Source organism: Mauremys reevesii, linkage group 1, assembly GCF_016161935.1.
Source record: "Mauremys reevesii isolate NIE-2019 linkage group 1, ASM1616193v1, whole genome shotgun sequence".
Classification (NCBI taxonomy): domain Eukaryota; kingdom Metazoa; phylum Chordata; order Testudines; family Geoemydidae; genus Mauremys; species Mauremys reevesii.
In genome coordinates, this window is record NC_052623.1 from 50,298,227 (window position 1) to 50,318,278 (window position 20,052).

General features: G+C 40.8%; 1 protein-coding gene across 9 annotated transcripts in view; it reads left to right on the plus strand.

Annotated features, from left to right (window-relative positions):
* The first annotated feature begins 396 nt into the window (after window positions 1-396).
* The window catches only part of PAN3 (poly(A) specific ribonuclease subunit PAN3), a 111,453-nt gene continuing 91,797 nt past the window's right edge, over window positions 397-20,052 (plus strand). For 6 of the 9 annotated variants that reach the window (XR_005597334.1, XM_039533319.1, XM_039533332.1 and 3 more), the window contains exons 1-2: window positions 397-467; window positions 9,881-10,002. Coding sequence is in view for 6 of the 9 variants with exons in the window: in XM_039533319.1 (XP_039389253.1) it covers window positions 404-467; window positions 9,881-10,002 (186 nt within the window). In the remaining 3 variants the exon portion in view is untranslated. Of the gene's footprint in view, window positions 468-9,880; window positions 10,003-19,178; window positions 19,306-20,052 lie in introns of those variants that run through there. The other 3 variants (XM_039533409.1, XM_039533353.1, XM_039533400.1) reach the window with 3 other exon arrangements.

The following is a 20,052-nucleotide window of genomic DNA, read 5'->3' on the forward strand; positions in this document are numbered from 1 at the left end:
TTTCGAAGTCATCTTGCTGCTTTGTACTTTCACTGATTTGAGAAGAGTAAATCGTTTTAGTCACCCAGTTAAAGCATTCTGTTCCTGAACATTCTTTGCTGAGAATTTACTTTTGGAAACGAAATACAAGCTTAAGAGTCAGGCCCTGGTCATGGATTGTACAAGCCATAGTCAGGTTGGCTGTTTTGAGTGTTTATATGTCATAAATATGAACCAACTCTGTATGGTTAATGGCTGTCCCTCCTCACCATAAGGACAGGAAAATACCAATAGTAATCTTAAGCAGCAGAACATTTTTACTGTCTTCCCTCTGAAAAGAAAAAAAATAACCTTTAGATACCCACACTTTAAATTTTGTATATTCTTAATAGTTCTCTGTTACTTTCTTTTCATCAGAATTTTGATGCAGTATATCCTGAAGAGAGAGAGAGTTTGTGGCAAGCACTTGGAGAGAACATATTTTGAAGGTGTGAGATTGAGTAATTGCTGTGGAGTGTGGGTGCCAAGAGAGTAATTCTGTTATCACCATTTTAGTGCTGAGGTGTTCCTTTTTATTTTTACAAAACCAGTAAGACATTACATGTGTCTAATCTAGATTGCAAGCTCCTTGGAGCACATCTATGGTATGCACATTTTGCAATATTGAACAGGAAGATTAGCTCTCCTATTAGTAGTAGTAGGGCATAGTTTGTTTATTTTATGTTTTGATGTTTTTTCCCTTTCTGTTTGTAAATAAATTCCTGATCACTAAGGTGGAGTGTTTGTAATAAAGGCAATTAGTTTTAGTCTTGCCTTGAGAAATGCTATATTAAAAACAGACCTAGAAGGGATATCAGAGTTAAAAGATTATAACAGTGGTAGTGACAATACATAGAATCACTTACCACGTAATATAAAGCACATAACTTGTACTTGAGAGCCATTAAACAGTACACAAATGTTGATTTTTAACCCAGGTATATGGTGGTTATTTCTAGATAGAAGAAATGTCACTACAAAATAAAGTAGGTCAGATATAAGCCCTACAAATATAATATTTTAATGAAGCCAAAGCAATTTTCCTAAGTTTTAAATGACATCTCTCACACACCGGCTTTGTGTTTGCTGCAAAAAATAATTTGTTTTTTTATCTCTGTAAAATTCAAGAGGAGACAAGCCACTGTAGTTTTTATCTCACAGTAGCTAGTTGAGTTAAACCCTTGGGGGCAGGGTGGGGTGAGAGGATTAATTTCAAGTAGCCTACATTGAGGTTAAAATTTACCTGTTCCTTGTCTCTAACAGGATTTTGAATCTAGATAGCCATCTCATTGTAAAAACACACCTTTTATTGCAGACATAGCTATAATTTAGGATTTTAAGCAGTGATGGCAACACACAAGGTTCAATTTGGATATTACTTTTCCAGAAGTCTGATATTTTTTAGCACAGCATTAGGAACAAAGATAATATTCTGTTCTTCAATAACAGAGATGTTTAACACTTATTTAATGCCAATACATAGTAAACACTTGAGAGAGAGGTTGTCCTAGTAAAAGATTAATGCATCTGTCCCTTTGATTAATCTATAAGAAAGCTCTCTATATATGAGACCTCGAGCAAAGCCAGGGAAGACCAAATTTTAGATTCCTGTTATTTTTAAGATTAAAAACAAGCAGAAAAGTCTTCTTCCAAACCTTTGTTTCAGACCATATTTACACCACATAAAAAGGGCACAAACCCAACTCTTTAGGCTTACCTTTCAGGTCCCGTTTTAAGCCTTGTTTCATAGTTATGCAGCACATGAAAAGCAGAGCTTCCTGTTAAGCAGGTGTACTTGAAGCTGCTCTCAACTTCTTTCAGTAATCCTGGAGTAGAAAGGGAGATTTGACCATCAGGGCCGGTGTAACCATTTAGGCAACCTAGGCAGTTGCCTAGGGCACTAGGATTTGAGGGGTGCCATTTTCTTCGTCAGCGACTGTGGCGGCCAGAGTTCTGATTAGCGCCGCAAGCTTGGGAGGGGGAGAAGAGCAGCAACCACCGCATGCTCGGGGAGGAGGCGGAGCGGGGTGAGCTGCTTCACTTCTCCTGCCTGGCACCGCAAGCCTGGGAGGCGGGAGAAGTGAAGCTGTCACGGGGTGCTCGTGCGCAGAGCGGGGGTGGGCGGGGTGCCTGAGGGTGGGAGCTGCCGCGGGGGGGGCGCCTCAGAGTGGAGGGAGGGAGTTTCCGTGGGGGGGGTGGGCACCTCAGCGCGGGGGCGCGGGGTGGGGGGAAGGGCGCAAGGTGGAAGTTTTGCCTAGGGCGCGACACATCCTTGCACCGGCCCTGTTGACCATATTACCTATTAGTGTTTATATTAGACTTGCCCTTCAGTTTCCAACATTGCATGTGATTTATCCAGCTGAAAGTCGCTTACCAAACTTTGAGAAGAGTCTGTATGTCTAGGCATTTATACCAGGCTCATCACTGAGGTTTCCAAACACCTAAGTTGTGACTAAATCGTTTGTAACTGAAAATATTGGCATTACTCTTTTTAAAATAAAAAGCTTTTGCTGTCCTTTGTTCTCCTGCTGTGCACGCAATCAAGAGTCTCTGTATCCTGCTGTGGCAGTGGAAGAAGTATCATAGAGAAGACTTTTATTCTTTATTTCAGTTATCAAGCTTAAGTGCTGTGCTATCATAAGGAAGAAATTGCCTGATGGTTTTCTTTTTAAAAGTAGAAAAAATGTGTTCTATGGTTCTTTCTAAACTTGCCTTCCTTCACTTGTTTCCAGCCTTGCCAAAAGTAAAAATATGTTTTGGATCCTCCAAGACACTTAAAAGTATGTTCTGGTTTTTTTTATGGCTATCAAGCAATTAAAAAAAAATCATGTTTAATTGCACTGTTAATAATAGAATACCATTTATGTAAATAGTTTTGGATGTTTTTTACATTTTCAAATGTATTGATTTCAATTACAACACAGAATACAAAGTGTTCAGTGCTCACTTTATATTTCTTTTTGATTACAAGTATTTGCACTGTAAAAATAGTATTTTTCAATTCACTTAATACAAGTACTGTAGTGCAATCTCTTTATCATGAAAGCTGAACTTACAAATGTAGAATTATGTTAAAAAAACTGCATTAAAAATAATGTAAAATTGTAGCGCCTGCAAGTCCACTCAGTCCTACTTCTTGTTCAGCCAATCGCTCAGACAAACAAGTGTGTTCACATTTGCAGGAGATAATGCTGCCTGATTCTTGTTTACAGTGTCACCTGAAAGTGAGAACAGGTGTTCGCATGGCACTGTTGTAACTGGCATCGTAAGATATTTATGTGCTGGATGTGCTAAAGATTAATATGTCCCCTCATGCTTCCACCACCATTCCAGGGGACATGGTTCCATGCTGATGACTGGTACTGCTTGATAACAATCCAAAGCAGTGTGGACCGACGCATGTTCATTTTTATTATCCGAGTGAGATGCCACCAGCAGAAGGTTGATTTTCCTTTTTTGATGGTTCAGGTTCTGTAGTTTCCGTATCAAGGTGTTGCTTTTTTTAAGACTTCTGAAAGCATGCTCCACACCTCATCCACCTCAGATTTTGGATGGCACTTCAGATTCTTAAACCTTGGGGTCAAATGCTGTAGCTATCTTTAGAAATCTCACATTGGTACCTTCTTTGCATTTTGTAAAATCTGCAGTGAAAGTCTTCTTAAAATGAACAACATATGCTGGGTCATCATCCAAGACTGCTATAACATGAAATACATGGTAAAATGTGGGTAAAACAGAGCAGGGAACATACAATTGTCCCCCCAAGCAATTCAGTTACAGATTTAATTAACACGTTATTTTTTTAATGAGCATCCGCATGGAAACATAGCCATCATTCCAGACGATGAAGCATGAAGGGGCATACGAATGTTTAGAGTATCTGGCACGTAAATACATTGCAATTCTGTCTACAAAAGTGCCATGCAAATGCCTCTTCTCATTTCTGGTGACATTGTAAATAACAAGAGGGTGGCATTATCTCTTGTACATGTAAACAACATTGTTTGTCTTAGTGATTGGCTGAACAAGAAGTAGCACTGAATGGACTTGTAGGCTCTGAAGTTTTACATTGTTTTGGTTTTGAGTGCAATTAAGTAACCAAAAAAAGTCTACGTTTGTAAGTTGTACTTTCAGGACAAAGAGTTTGCACTATAGATTGTATGAGGTGAATTGAAAAATACTATTTTTTGTTTATCATTTTTACAATGCAAATATTTGATTTCAATTACAACACAATACAGTATATATGAGAAAAACATCAGAATATTTAATAAATTTTAATTGGTATTCTGTTGTTTAATAGTATGATTAATCACAGTTTTAATCACAGATGAATTTTTGAGTTAATCACAGTTAACTCACACGATTAATTGACAGCCCTATTTTTTATATCTGTTTGCCTTAAATGTTTGCTTTCTTTATTATGCTGAAATCTTAGTTTGCTCATCATTCTAAATTTCTGCTGACATTGCATGAAAGAGAAACCCAGTCTGCTGTTCCCCCTCTTGCCACATCCATCTTTGCTCCTCAAACTAGTCTAGCTGATTCTTTCACTGCTGTGGGGAAACCACTAGTTCTCTCAGGGTAAGATCATCTTGAGACTGCTTAACCTCACTTTCCTGAAGCATAAATAGTGTTAACATAAGACAAATTGATGTATTTATCTTATAAGACAACTTTATCCAACTTTAGAACTTTCCCACCACCCTAAAATAGTAAACAATTCATCTAAACTAATTAAAAAGTATACTTTTGGGGAAATAGAACAGTACTGGAAATACCATTTTAATGGTACTAAATGCTGAACAATCTGAAAGTATACTTATGAATTTTAGTTATACAGAAAAGATCAAGACGGGCAATTTGAATGCAGAATCTAATGTTGTTCAATAAATGTGTGTCAATAAAAATTAAAAGTGGCAACTCTAAAATCTGTTCAAAGGTGTGTACCAGGCCTGTTACAAATGGATCTCAGACACCTACTTTCCCATTACTCAACACTGTTTATCCTTGGTGAAGTCCAGCCACTTCCAGCACAAGAGCCTTCTTTAGGCTGGCCATGACACACAGTTAAAAGGTGATTTTAACAGTTGTGGCCTTTCTCCGAGGGGGAAAAAAAATCTGTAGCTTGTCTGAATAATTAGTTGTCAAAAGCAAAGTCAAATAAGGGCTTGGCTACACTTACAAATTTGCAGCGCTGCAGCAGGGTGTGAAAACACACCCTCTGCAGTGCTGCAAATTGCGGCGCTACAAAGCGCCAGTGTAGTCAAAGCCCCAGCGCTGGGAGCCGCGCTCCCAGCGCTGTCCGTTATTCCCCACAGGGAGGTGGAGTACGGACAGCGCTGGGAGAGTTTTCTCCCAGCGCTGGCGCTTTGACTACACTTAGCGCTTCAAAGCGCTGCCGTGGCAGCGCTTTGAAATGCAAGTGTAGCCAAAGCCTAAGAGAAAAAGCTGTTAACAGCATTTGTGGTCTTCCAGAAAATAGATCAAGTGACAACTGCCTCATCTGTTTAGGTGCTTATCAAGTACCCATTGCAGTAGGAACTGTTTCCCCCCAAAAGTAATCTTATAGAAGACATGGTTCGACTAAGTGGGCTTTGTTTCTCTTGGCTTCTAGAAAGATGTCTGGAAACTATTTTTCCCTCTTCTTTTAATGTATGTCTATTTGAGCTGCATCTTATCCCTTTCTATCTTTCTTTTTTAGTCATTGCTGGTGATGTGGGAAGGCTATGTTAAAGAAATGAATCTTGGGTTTTACTTTGAAGGCAGGGTTCACTCTTCACCTCTGGAATAGAATTCCATAGCCTCAAGCTATTACCGGGAAAACTCTTGTCCTCTGCTCTAATGAGTTTAACCCTTGAGGTCATTCACTGAATCATTCCTGTGGAGCATGATCGTTAAGGAACGTTGAGTTGTTCTACTAAGTAATTTGGTACAATGCAGTGGAAGGCTGTATGGATACCACCTTGAAATCGGCATGTTTCTTTATGGGGAGCCAGTGTAGTTAGTGGAGCACCATAGTCGTGTGCTCTTAGTGGCTGGTGATGCGTGGGACATGGGTTATTGTGCTTTGGTCTGGTTAGGATCTCTTAAAGGTCAGTGTAATTACTCTGTAGTACGGCAAGGTGTAGTAACCTAGCAAGGAAGTTATGAAGTCATGGACAGCCGGCCAGATCATTACTCTACAAAAGAGGCTCAGACTTCTTCCAGGTACAGATAAGAGAATATTTTGGAGTAGCTACAGCTCTTGTGAGTATCCAGAAACACCAAGGAGTCCAGGAAAACTCCCAAACTACAGAATGACATGGCATTTTCAGGTAGACTCTCCCTGAGAGATGCTGTGGTGGACAGCTCTTAAAAATGTTTTCGTTATGCTAGTGCTATCAGTATTGAAGTGAGTGAGAGAGTTTGGGGGTTATCTGCATATTGTTGACTTGTGGGACTAAAACATTTCATTCTTTTCCTCAGTGGCTTATAGATGTTTAACAGGATGGGTGATTATAGTGTTGAGGAACAATGTAGGTGACCAGTCTTGTAGGGAATGAGGAACTGTTCATCATTGCACTCTACACGGGGATTAAAAAAATCCGTGGCTGACTTTTGTCAGCTGATTTGGGCTTGCAGGGCTGTGTCTTTTGGGCTGAAAAATTGCTGCATAGATGAGTGGACTGGAACTGGAGCCTGAGTTCTGGGTCCCCGTGAGGGTGGAGGGTCCCAGAGCTCAGGCTGCAGCCTGAGCCTAAACGTCTACACAGCAATTTTTAGCCCTGCAGCCCAAGCCTGAGTCAGCTGACCTGGGCCAGCCGTGGCCTTGCCACAGGGCTTTTATCCCTGTGAAGACATACTCTAAGTATGTCAAAGCAAAAAATGCTGTCAAATGCACAAAGTAACCAACTGAAAAAAAGGTTTTTTCTCTAACCTTTCCCAGTTTTTTTTGTAATCTTGAATGTTGCTTGTAACTATAATGTAGCAGAGAAGTCAGGTGTGTAAAACCAGTCTTTTATAATAAAGGACAATGTAAAAAATTATGCCCGGCATACCTTTTCGCACAAGAAATCCATGTGGCATTCCTAAACAGATTGTAATATTTGAGGAAGTTTAGGGTGCAGTCTGAGACATTCCATTGCAGTAAATCATCAGGATTGGATGTAATCCGAGAGTTCTGAAGGAAATGTAGTGTGAAACAGCAGAAACGCCGATGAGTTTATACAGTGTGTCTTGGAATGGTAACTGTTCTTGAAACTTTGAAAGTTGCTAATAGCCTTCACCAGTCAGGAAGGACATGGATTTAACTTGTACTGTGTAGCATAAAGCTGCAGCAGTACCTCAGTTTTCAATACTGACTGAAATTGAAGCAGAGAAGACCTGTGATTCCAGGGCAGTAGACACCTCAATGTGAACCTAAGCAATTCTGAATGAAAAATAACATGAAAACAACTAATTGTCACTAAACAGAGCCCCAAATTTCCATCTTGGAAAAAAAAAACTGGTGAATATCTGTACATCTGGGTATAGTTCTTAAATTATCCACAAATACAAAGTTTGTTTTTAAATCATAAGATACATAGAGCGCATAATCAGCAATAACCCAAATTTAGGTGAGTAAATTTAAAAATACAGTTTAGATATTAGCAGCCAAGTATTTGGATACATCACTCATGAAAAGTTATACAGAGAGTTGGTTGTGGAAAGCACATATATCAATGAGTGAAGATTGTCCCTCAGTAATTGAGAATTTAGGGTAGATTGTCATTGGAAAATACAATCCATGAGGAAAGTATTTCAGTTACTTTCTCCACTGTGCTTCTCATCGGCACTCCAGCTCATCCTTCCTGGTATTGCAGATGTCTGGTGATGTGTTCTGTGTAGATGTCCCTTGACCACCTGATGACATCCGACACCATGAGTTGCTGCATCAGCCAAGCGTAGCGTTGACCGATTCTGCATTCCTGCAACACTTGCTCGTTACTGGGGTCCCATGCGCCCAGGGCTCTGATGATCAGCATATGTGTCTGAGCCTGGTAACCCTAGCTCTCAAGGTGTCAGCCAGAGGGGCATATTTATCCACCTTTCGAGCTGACCCTTCCTAGTCCAAGTTGGATCCTGACTAACGGGGTGGAAACAGTATGTGGCAGCTCTGCAATTTTCAGTATTCTCATTACAATAGGTCTACAGAATGGTATAGTCTTGTTCCATTATTCTGAATTCACACTTCCCACCTACACAGCTATGGGGGAGTGGGGTAAGAACAGGGCCAAACTGCAGATGGAGTAGTAGTTCTGGTTCCATGCTGGGCTTTAGCAAGGGGGGCCTCATTAGAGCTCCCTCTTGGCTGTTCTTCTGGAGTTGTGGAAGAGGACCGACAAGGTGCTGCAGGTACAGATATGGCTCTACCTCCCTGTTCCCTTAGTCCTTAAATTTAAGATTCAAAACTGACTTGAAGAAAATTTCATGTCCTTTTTGATGATATGTAGTTGGGGTCTCTAACATCTGTAGTACACCTCTCCTGAAAAACTCTTCAGTAGTCAGCTAAATGCTAGTCATGACAGCGTGAGTTTAATTAAGGGCATGTCTTCATTGCAAAGATATCTTGTAATAACTCAAGTGTTCCCCTTAACTTGTCCCCTGCGTTCACACACAACCTGACATTCAAGTGAAGTGGTGCTATTAACTTAAGTTGGCTGGCTCAAATGGGGATATAGGCTGAAGTGTGAGCAAGCGCAACTTGTCAGTTGCTAACTGGGTGCTGGTTAGTGCCACTTGAGTGCTGCTGCTACTCTAATGCCTTCTTTGTTTCTTCTGGAAAAACTGTAGTGCTATCTATCTGTTCTAGTTTGGAAGCAGGGAAGTTACCAACCAGCTCATGCAGCCTGTTTTGGCATTCAAAACCCTACATTTTCACCTGTGGGTGTGAATACCAGCAACTGCAATCCTTCAGCTTGGTACAGAGATCCATTTGATTCTATTTGACAGTGGTGACTAGGAAGACATGTTAGCATGCTACCAACTGGCTGGAGCTGATACCAAGGTTCAAGTTGCACTGATGTGGTACAGGTCTTTCCTCTGAGTTGGATCTGTGCCTTGCCATCACACATTTATGCTTTGTGGAGGGTTTCTTTACTGAAACATACCTTCCATAGAACCATAAAATCTTGATTCTTTGCTGTTTAATTAGTGTGTTTTAGGTCTTCATGAAATTACTATTTATTTTATTCTTAAAAATCCTTGTTGCACTGTAGTAGCAAATGTATATAGGTACAGTTGAATTACTTTTATTATAAGCCCTTGTTTCTAGACACTTAACTTTCTGAAAATATGCCTTGGGAATTAAATCTTTCATGCTTGCTCTTAGCCTAGAAGAACTTTTAGGCAACATAGTGTCTGTGCTGTAAGATGTTTGAGTTCTTCCCCGCACATCATTTTAAGTTGTTAACTTGCTATGAATGTTGCCATCAAGAGGAATGAATACATTGTTTTAAAAATAGTTGTTTGAGAAATAAATTATTGAACATTTTGAGAACTTCTTACTATGTATGCAAGATCATTACTCTCCTTTCTTTTTAAAAAAATTCTTCTTCCTTTCCTGATGCTCCAACCACATTACTTCCTATTCTGATACCATCACTTGTTCCTTACTCTTTCCATGTTGTTTGAGCTCCTCCTCCCTGCCTACCTCTCTGCTATAATTTTATATTGCACTCATCCTCCATCCTAACTGCTCCTTTCATTATATGCACAAATATGTTTTCTTTGTTGCTTCTCTTAGGAATGCAAGTCTAAATCTAGACAAATATATTATTGGCAAGAAACAGGTAGACTTGCTAAACTAAAATCTGAATTTTTTTTCCCCTTTTTCTTTTAGTTCCTGGAATAGATGGCAGTGGTTTAGCTGATGCTAGTCTCACAGATTCCTACTTTAGTACCAGCTTCATTGGCGTTAACGGATTTGGAAGTCCTGCTGAAGCAAAATATCCCATGATGCAGGTAATGTTAGCAGTAAACTGTATCAATTTGCACTAGCTCTGACAGCCATGTTACATTGTTGTGCCAAGAACTGAAAACAGTTAAGTGGCAGGAGCAACAGAAAACTAACTTGCCTTTCTACAACTGTTTTTGTACCTGTCAGAGTACATTAGGCTTTCCCATTTAATCTAACAGTGAAAATAGAACAACCTTGTTCATTCCTTTGTGTTTCCATTATTTTTGTTAGCACTTTTGTTTCAGGATGAAAGATCTATTCCTTTTGTTGATTTCATTTTATATTGCACCTTAAATCCTCTTGTGACTTGTGTTCAAAATATACTGCAGTCTTAACTTTAACTGTCCAGGTTTCTTTTTAGGGCCCCCTTATTTGTGTCTATCACATTTGAATTGGTCTGACTAACTTTTTTCAGCCTTTTTACTCAAAACTATAACATATTTTTAATTGAAATACATTTTAATGTCCTTAAGCCTCTGAAACAGAGTGAACTGTTAAAGTAACAATGTACTAATATCCTGACTTATGTAAACTCTCAGGTGAACATATATCATACTCTATCTATGTGACATTGCCCAAAGAATATAAACTAATTAAGTGACCTCCATTTGCTATGTAATTTTTTGGAATAGATTTTATTTTATAGCAAATATGGGTGTCCATTATATGTTAACATATACAATATAACTTTCATACAATAAAGTCTGTTGGAAAGGTCTTCTTACTTCAAAGCATAAGTATATGGATCTGCTAGTAAATGCACTAATAATCTCGTAATAAAATAAAGCACTCTAACCCCAATCCATCCTCTCTTTAAAAACCTGAGGGAAGATGGTCTGTCTGTGTGCTTGGAAAGCTAATAAATCCAGATTTTGGGTGACTGGGAGCGGCGAGTGCTTTCTCACGGAGAAAGCCCTTCCAGAAGCTTTTTCTTATTTTATATCAAGGAAACTCCAGCTCATAAGGCTCCTTTGAGGTCAGGTATGGTGCATATAAAAATAACTAGCAAAGGGTGGGAAAGAATTAGGTGTTCCCTTTCTGCCTTCTTTTTCATGTATGGTATGAAAAAGGCTCTATCGCTTATTTTAAATGGGGTTGGAGGATGCATAACTTGCTGTGTAGAATTTTTTTTTATACTGGCAGCCATGCAGGAGATGAAAATTTGTATCTTGACCTCATATCTCAAGGTGAGTTGGCAGGGCTGGAAATTAGAAAATCATTTTCCTATACTCTGAACAAATTTGAACTAGATAGCACTGAGTTAAACATGGAACTATGCAACATAAGTGCAAAGTTTTGCATTTTTTTGGACTCTGATCTTTAACAGCAACATTTTCCTTGTAGAATACGCAACCTTTTATTATAATTTCATACTTCTTTCAGAAGCACATCATGCACTTAACTTGGGTGCCCGTGCAAATGCTGAATATTTGGTAATGTTGCTAAGGTTGTAATTAATTTTTCGCACAGTAACCCACAAAACCTTAATGTGTTGTGTGTAGTGTTTTCTTATCTGTTGGAGTAAGAATAAAGTTCCTCATGAAGATGGGGAGTCTCATTGCTGAAAACATGCTCTGTGGACATTAAGCTTACTGTTAAGAAGTGCCCTATACGTTGATATTTTCTTGGTTTTAGGGTTTGCTTTGGAAGATGTTGCACTTAATCAATAAACTGAAGTTTTTGTCTGTAAAGTACAGCTCTACCCCGATATAATGCGACCCAATATAACATGAATTCAGATATAATGTGGTAAAGCAGTGCTCCAGGGTGGCGGGGCTGCGCACTCTGGCAGATTAAAGCAGGTTCAATATAACGCAGTTTCTCCTATAATGCGGTAAGATTTTTTGGCTCCCGGGGACAGTGTTATATTGGGGTAGAGGTGTATGTCTCTGGAATATATGAACACAAATGCACAAGAATTATAGGGGGAGCTACCAGCCCCACCAATTAAGGTTGCCTGACACACCTCATTATAAGAATTCATTTTCAGTTGCTTATAACTTTGTCAAATTTTAACTATTTGGGCTGAAATTGTCCATGCTGATTGTCTGCCTCAGTATGATTTCTTTTTTTAAAAGATTGCCGAAAAAATTTCATCTGTTTCCAAGAACAAGTCTACGGATATATTCTTGCAACCTTTTCTTTTAACAACTTTACTGCCCCTGCGCTTTGGAGCAGGGATTTGAAATTTGGTAGGCTGGTGGCCATTGTGTCAAGGATGCATCTCTTGCTGTCCCTGTGAAAATCTGCCCAAATTTGAGCAAGTTATAAGACTTTGAAAATCACAGTTTGCACGTGCTCAGTATAGACTTTGTTTAGATTTTAGTAGTTAAATTTTCTGAAGATTCCATCCACACTGGGCATGCTCTGTCCCAGTGCAGTGTGGGGCTTTCCCTGCATTTGCTGCTCTGGGCTGCTGCATGCTGTGCTGGGTTCTGGTTGGGTACAAGAACTGAACTCTCTCCTGTGCTCTGAAGCCCCGCCCTCTGCTGGGCCCAAGTATGGAGGAGGAAGCTGCTTGATTTGTGTACGGAGGGCACGAGAGCTGGACATGTGGGGATAGATTGAGTAGATGGGACATGGAGACTGTGATTGGAGGCAGATGGGGACACTGGGGGCAGAGCAAGAAGGTTGAGGTGAGGCCGATCTGATGAGGAACTGGAGTATGGGTGGAGAACTGGGACTGGCTAGGCAAAGAGACTAGGACAACAGGATGATGACACTGAGATTGGAGAAGAAGCCTGGGGAGTGAGATTGGGAACATGGACTATGGCACCCGCGACTGGAAGCCAGGGGAACTGGGAATGGCTGGATAAGGTAACTGGGACTAAGACTTGCTGGGCAAGGAGGTGGATGGAAAAGCCTGAGGAAAGGAGAGGGTTGAGGAAGAGACAGGCTTGGGAAAAGGACAGATGGCAGGGGGTGGAGCAGAAGTGTCTGTGATCACTAGAGCATGCTTTCCTCTAAACCTGGAATGGAACCCAAGACTACTAAATCTTACCATTCTTCTGCTGTCAGTGAATGTCTGTGAAGCTCACTGGCAGTGTCTCATAATCCTTTAGTGCTGGTGCACATGGAAGATGACTGCCTACTACTGCTGTCAGTCACTCTGTTAGCTCAAGTGGCAGAGGTCTGTGTGGTGTTATCTAAAGGTTCCACCCCTTCCGGTGAGCCATGTGAGAGTGAGAATGATGAAACATGATGGAATTTTTTTCAGTTTGCTTTTTTTAGAACCTAGGAAATTGCTTTCACTCACTCTCACACACACATCTGTTAAAAGAATATTAATAAGAGGGCAAAAGTCAAGCACTCACTGGTAAGGAAATACCAGAATTAAGGTTGCCCGTGCCTTAACTTAGTTCCCAGCATTGTGATACTGTTTTTAATTACCTGGTCACAAGGTCCTGTCTCCTTCAGTGTACAGAATGGATGGCGCTCACTTAATAAGCATCTGTTCAATATTTTGTTTACTCATTCATGTTCAGTGTGTGGCCCCCAGACCTTATTTACCACACACCATTCAAACCTTGCTCTGAAAACAATTATTTGCTCATGGGCTTTTCTGTGGAGCTCATCACTGTAGCATCAGAGTGCTTCAGAAGTACTAATAAATTTACTTGCACAACACTCCTGTGGGTATTGATCCCATTTTACAAGTGGCAAACTAATTTGAGAAACCTACTACTGGATTTTTCAGAGTTCTTCGCATTATATAGCACTTCATGTTCAAAGCACGCTTCTCACTGACTTCAGTTACAGCTGAGAGTGCTCAGCATTTCTGCAAATCAGACACCAGGGTCCCAAGTCAGAAAATGGAAACACACGTTTAGTGACCACCTTTGAGAAGTTTGGTTTAAATAACTTAACTACATTGTATGGGAACTCTGTGGTAGAGGCAGTGATAAAAACCTATCCTCCATAGCAGCATTCATTTTTCTTTACCATGAGACCATTCTTTCTTTTCCTGCAGTCTGCTGCCTCGTTCATGATACACCTTTCATCTTTTGCAGCAACTGAAATGAGTACTACAGACAGCAGTCTCCTTCATTACACAGCCCTGATTCATCCCTACAGCTGGCCCATCCTGTACACTGAATGGGGCAGGGGTCTTGTGGAAAAACTAGTATATGATCCTGTAATTAAAGATCCTGTTGTAATGCATACATCCCAGAGGGGCACGTTAAGATTGTACAGGCAATCTAAATTCTTCTTTAAGTTCTTGCACACGTCCATTCCACATAGGTATGCACGTGTTAGTGCACTGAAGCCAGACAACTTTTTCCCATAGCAGTATCCATTGGGGCAGTGCATGTGCCCTCTGCACACTTGTACTAGCCAAGGCTACAAAGGGTCAGAACAGCCCTTTCCCCCACTTCAGTTCCATCTCGTATCCTGTGGTCAGTAGTCAGCGTGTGAGAGCTTCTCACCTTTTTCGTTCTCTCTTTAGGAAAATTTTTCTAGAGGGTTTTTTAATTGTAAATAGTTACTTTAGTATAATTGTTACAGTTTTAGTTAATGGTACTCATTTGCAAAAGATGACTTGATTTTTATCTTCTTGTTCTTTGAGCTTTTCTGTATGAGGCCATGCCTAAATTCCTGTGGGTTAAGTGCTGTTATGGCTGTAACTAATCTGTCAGTCAGAGAGCCTAACTCCTTCTGTTTAAGGTGTGTGGGAGAAGAATATGTGAGACATAAGTGCCCTCTCTGTAGAGGGGTTAAGATCAGGACTGAGAAGTTGAGGGAAGTTCAGTGTCAAGATATCCTGGTGGAAGCAGCTTTGTGCTCAGTTTTGGAACCCAGGTGCTCAGTATGCAGGATTCGGACTGTTCCATCTTGGAACATTCTACCAGGCTTGGTGGCATCCCTGTGCTGAAGAGGTTCAGAGAGATGACACTCTTCTCTGTCTCAGTATCATGTAAACAGCAGCAGAAGTCTAGCACTTTGACCTCTTCCAGACAGAAAAAGCCCTCTTCATCTTCAAGGGGTAAGCCAGGTCTCACTAGGAACTCGCCTATATCACATTCTGGCGACGTAGAGTTGTCAACTCTGGCACCTCATGTGGTACCATCCAAGGTAGGCCTTGGATTTATTGTACACCTGCAATACCTTCATAGATACATAAAAAGTTTGTATGGTTACCCTAGCATCTGTTGTTCCTAGACCCAAAAGACTAGTTCAGTGCTCTCAGCTTAAATGATTCCTTCTTCCATGTGGCTGTTCACCAAGCCACAGGAGCTTCTTAAAACTCAGAGCAGATGTTGTTATAAGCTTATGGTCCTCGCTTTGAGTTTGCACAAAGTGCATGGCAGTGGTTGCAACATATCTCAAGAAGCTAGAGGTCCAGGTGTACCCATATCTGGATGAATGGTTGTTTTTGAGATCTGTCCAGACAGCAAATAATAGTGGCCATTGAGAAGATCTGGTCTGTTTTTCAGTCACTGGATCTGTTGATCAATAAGGACAGATCAGTTCTCCCTCTCCTCAGAATCAAATTCATAGGAACAGTTCTCCACTCAACCACAGCAATCACATATTTACCTCAAGCTAGAATTTCAAGTGATATGGGACCTATACAAAGACTTCAGGCATATCCTTGTACAACAGTGAGGAATTGCCTGAAACTTCTAGGTCACATGGCAGCTTGTTCTTACAAGAATCAGTATCCAGACTTCACCTCAGTCATGTGGAGAGTTTGTCTATCTACCATCCTTATCATCTGGGCATGCTGACTCAAATATTCACAAGTGTTTTGTCATCCCTGGACTGGTGGATGGACTCTGCCAGTGTATGCAGCAGTGTTTCTTTTGCCCCAACTCTGCCCTCTGTGACCGTGGTCATGGATGACTTTCAGACTCAAGTTCTCTTCCCTCACATGAATGTCTGAGAGCTTTGAGCTATCCACCTGGCTGATGAAGTGTTTCTTCCCCATATCAAAGGTGGTTCTGCTCAGGTGCTCCTGGACAATACAGCTGTGATGTTCCATCTAAACATGCCTGGACGTGCCAGGTATGACCTTGTTTGCCAAGAGGCAATAAACCTTTGGTCTTTCTGAATCAGGAATGAGATTACTCTCAAAGCATCTCACTTTCCGGGGTCTCCGAACTATCTAGTGGACTATCTCAGCAGATCATTCAGCAATGATCACGAATGGTTTCTCAGACTGAACATGGCAAAGATTTGCAGAATGCCAGGAATAAACCTATTCACCGCCTGACAACAGGAAGAATCCCCAGTTCTGTTCAAGGGTAGGTCCCAGCCTGGGATATGTCAGATGTGTTTCTACTATCCTGGAAGGGGAAACTTCATTACACTTTTTCTCCTATCCCTATGGCATCAAGAGTTTTGAGCAGGCTCAGACAGGATGCCACCACCAGTCTTGCCAGCTAGCATAGGTTCTTGGACCTCTTGAGCCTTTCTATTCAAAATTCCATACCTCTCTCTCAGGCTTGGACGTAGTTTCACAGAACCATGGTCAGATGCTGCATCCCAACCTTCTCAGCCTGACTGCTGGATGTTCAGTGGGTAGCTCCCCAGGAAGTGGTCTGTTAAGTTGGAGTGCAAAATGTTCTTTTTAAATAGCAGAAAACCCTCCACCAGATATACTTACCTCAAGAAACGAAGAGGTTCTCTGTTTGGTCCCAGCAGAATGATACCTCTCTTTCACAGGCTCCTATTCATATTATTCTGGATTACCTGCTTCACCTAAAGGAAAAAGGATTCTGTCAATTAGCTGACAGAGGAACCTTCAGGTATCTCCAAGTTCTCTCCTCCTGTAGAAGGAAGATCTGTTTTTCCAGTCCTATGACTGTTAGGTTCTTGAAAGGTTTGGACAGGCTCTTCCCAAGTATTAGGGACCCAGTAATATGATGGGATCTGAATTTGTGGGGTTTTTTTCCCAGTTTTAATGGAGCCCCCTCTTGAAACTATAGCTGGGTCCTCATTTTCTCCTGTCTCTCTGGCATTCTTGGTGGCTGTTACTTCTGCCAGGAGGGTAGTAAAACTTCAGGCTTTCATGGCTGACCATCCTTATATGGTGTTTTTATAAAAAGAAAGTGAGTTTGTATCCACATCCCAAAAATTTCACTTAACTAGTGTTGGAACTTCATCTAAATCAGACTATATGCTCACCAATATTTTTTTTCTTCCAAAACTTTCCCCGCCCCCAATAATAAAGAAAAGAAAAATCCATACTTTGGAGGGCACAAGCCTTTTCTTGGGACAAGGACAAAGGAGTTTAGAATTTCTCCAATTATTTGTCTCCTTTGCTGGATGAAAGAGACAGGATGAAGAGGCAGCCTGTCACTTGGAAGAGGATTTCTTCCTGCATCTCCTCCTGTATTTATGCTACAATATTGCTAAGGTTCCCCTGTCTCAGTGAGTTCTAGCCCATTCTACAAGACCACAAGCATTGGCTGCTTTCTTGGCTCGCGTTCCCATCAGTTGAGATTTGCAGGGCTGCGACTTGGTCATGTGTTTAGACCTTCACCACTCATTATGCTCTCTCCAAGGCCTCAAGAAATGGCATTAGATTTGGGAGAATGGTGTTGCAGGCCTTGTTTAGGTAGACTCCGACACTCTTCTCTCATGTGGAACTGCTTGTGAGCCATCTAAAATGGAATGGACATGTGCAAGAATTCAAAGAAAATATGGTTACATAACTGTTTGGTAAATGTGCAACGTCTCGTAGAACATGTCCATTTCACAACTCCCCCTCCTTCCCCTCTACATTGGAGTCCCAGCAAATACTGGCTTCTGGTGTGAAGGAAATGAGGGCATCAGTGCTACTCTGCTCCTTTGCACTCTAAGCCGGCAGCATGCCCGTGCAGAGGGTGTATGTGCTGCCCGGATGGGAATCGATATGGGAAAAGTTTTCCTGCTTTGGTGCACTGGCGTGCACACACACCTAAAATGAAATGGACACGTGCAACACATCTCAAAGAACAAGAATTAACCAAACAGGTATGTAATTGTTTTTTCTGTCACTTCCTAACTTTTGAGGGCTTGACTTTTGCAATTTTAATGTTTTAATGTAGTGTGTGTATAATATTTAAAAATGTATTGTGGGCATGAAGAAGGAACGCAGGAGAGAACTGGTTAATAAGGATAAATGAAGCCAGAGTAGAGGAGGGGCATGCTACTGAGATGAAGGGGTAGTTGACTGGCTGAGTGCTTGCAGAACTGATTTTAATACTGCTGAGATTTAATTTAATTGTGTATATATTGTATGTTAGGGCACAGAGAGCCTTGGATAGGCATCTTTATTAATTTAAATCTAGATAAATAGATAACAAATAAATTAAGGATAGAGAAGAAGGGAGAGTAGAATGGTAAATACCAAAGAAAGCAGTGAGGGTGAGGCTAGTAGAAAGATCCTGTGAGGGAAGAGGGAGGAGAGGATTGTGATAAACAGCCAGATGATAGAAGGGAAAGAATGTCACAGTGAAAATCTGAGGAATGGGAGTCTAAAGATCTCACTAGTATCCAGAGGCTGCAAGAGTGTGCTGTGGCTGCTGTTGCCAGCTTTTCCTCATTCTTCCCCCTCTACAGATTGGCTGCTTGCCCTTTCATCAGCACCTGACTCTCTCTGTGCCTTCTTTCACACTGCCTTCCCTTTAGATGAGATGTAAGTAGGGGCAGAGCTGTGCTGTTCCTTGACAGCGAAGAAACAGTAAAAGTATACTGATTTTCTGAATTATACTTACATTCCGCTTTTGTAATTTAATTGCTATATATTCAGATAACCACAGTGACTATTCTGAAAAACTTTCTTCACTGTATGTCTTAGATTAACGTTGAAGATTTAAAAAAAAATTAAATCTGTACTTATCTAAATGAGTGTCCGCCATTCAAAAATGAGAGCCCAATAGCTTCCGTTGGAGGTAGTGCTCAGAGCAAGTTGGAAGATAGTAAGAACACCATTGGTTGGACTATGCTACTACTCTCATCTGCAGTATAACATCAACATAAGGAATTTTTCAGAAAAAGCTCAGTGTAGACAAGACCCTAGATGTTGCATGTGATGATGGATCTTGCTCTGACAATAGTTTTTCTTTTAGATTTGAACAGAGGCAACTTACTCATATCACTTAGGCAAAAAGAACAGCCGTCAGTTTTGGGGCTGACTTTGAACTAGTTCTTTATGACACATCAGGACCATAGCAACGGAATATTGAGTATTGAAATAGCCAGCAATGGATTAGGGATGTGTGTGGGACTGAGTGACCTCCATGTGGCATTGGGGCAGGGATTTTGTTTTTTGTTTGACTTTGGTTTCGACAGAGTTGTCTTTCTGCGCAAGCTTCTTTGTGGTGAGGATCATGAAATGTATAGGAGTCTGAAACTGTTGTATGTGTATACAGTGATTCAAATCCAAACCTCTCCAGGCTAGCTGCCTAAATCTAGTTTGACAAGAATTGTTCAGTTATTCAATATTTTCTCTTATGTTCCCGTTCGTAGAGTCTCAGCATGTGTTAGGGTAAGTTTTCTGTAAGTGAGAATTCTGATAAAAGGAACCAAAGGGAGTGACCAAGTAGCCCAACTCTTAATCCAGAAACAGTTTAGTCTTTAATAAAGACCACGTGCATGTCCATGCACAATACCAAGTCCAAGAAATAGTGCATATGGCTGTAGTACAGATCTCTTGAATGGGCATTGATCTCAGATGATCAGTTGTCCAGAGTGTTTAAACCAAGGCTGCTAAATCGTGGACTTAAATCACTTGTAAAAAGACCAGGCTTATTGATAGGTGTGAGCAACAAAGCATAGCTTTTTCAGGCAGTGAAATTCTGATTTGTCATTTTTATGCTTTAGTAAATACAAGCAACTCTTACCTTTTAGTTTCATAGAGTTTAAGGCCACAAGAGACTATCATATTACTTAATTACTTAAACGCTTCCAAAAGCTCTGCTACAGAAGAGAAGATATTGCTACTTCATGGGCATTGATACTTTAGTCTTTCTTTCCACAACCATTTTTAGGGCTGGAGATAAGTACGGTTTTGCTCAGATACACTGTTCCCTGACTGAAATAATAGAAGTTTACTACCCTGCCACTTA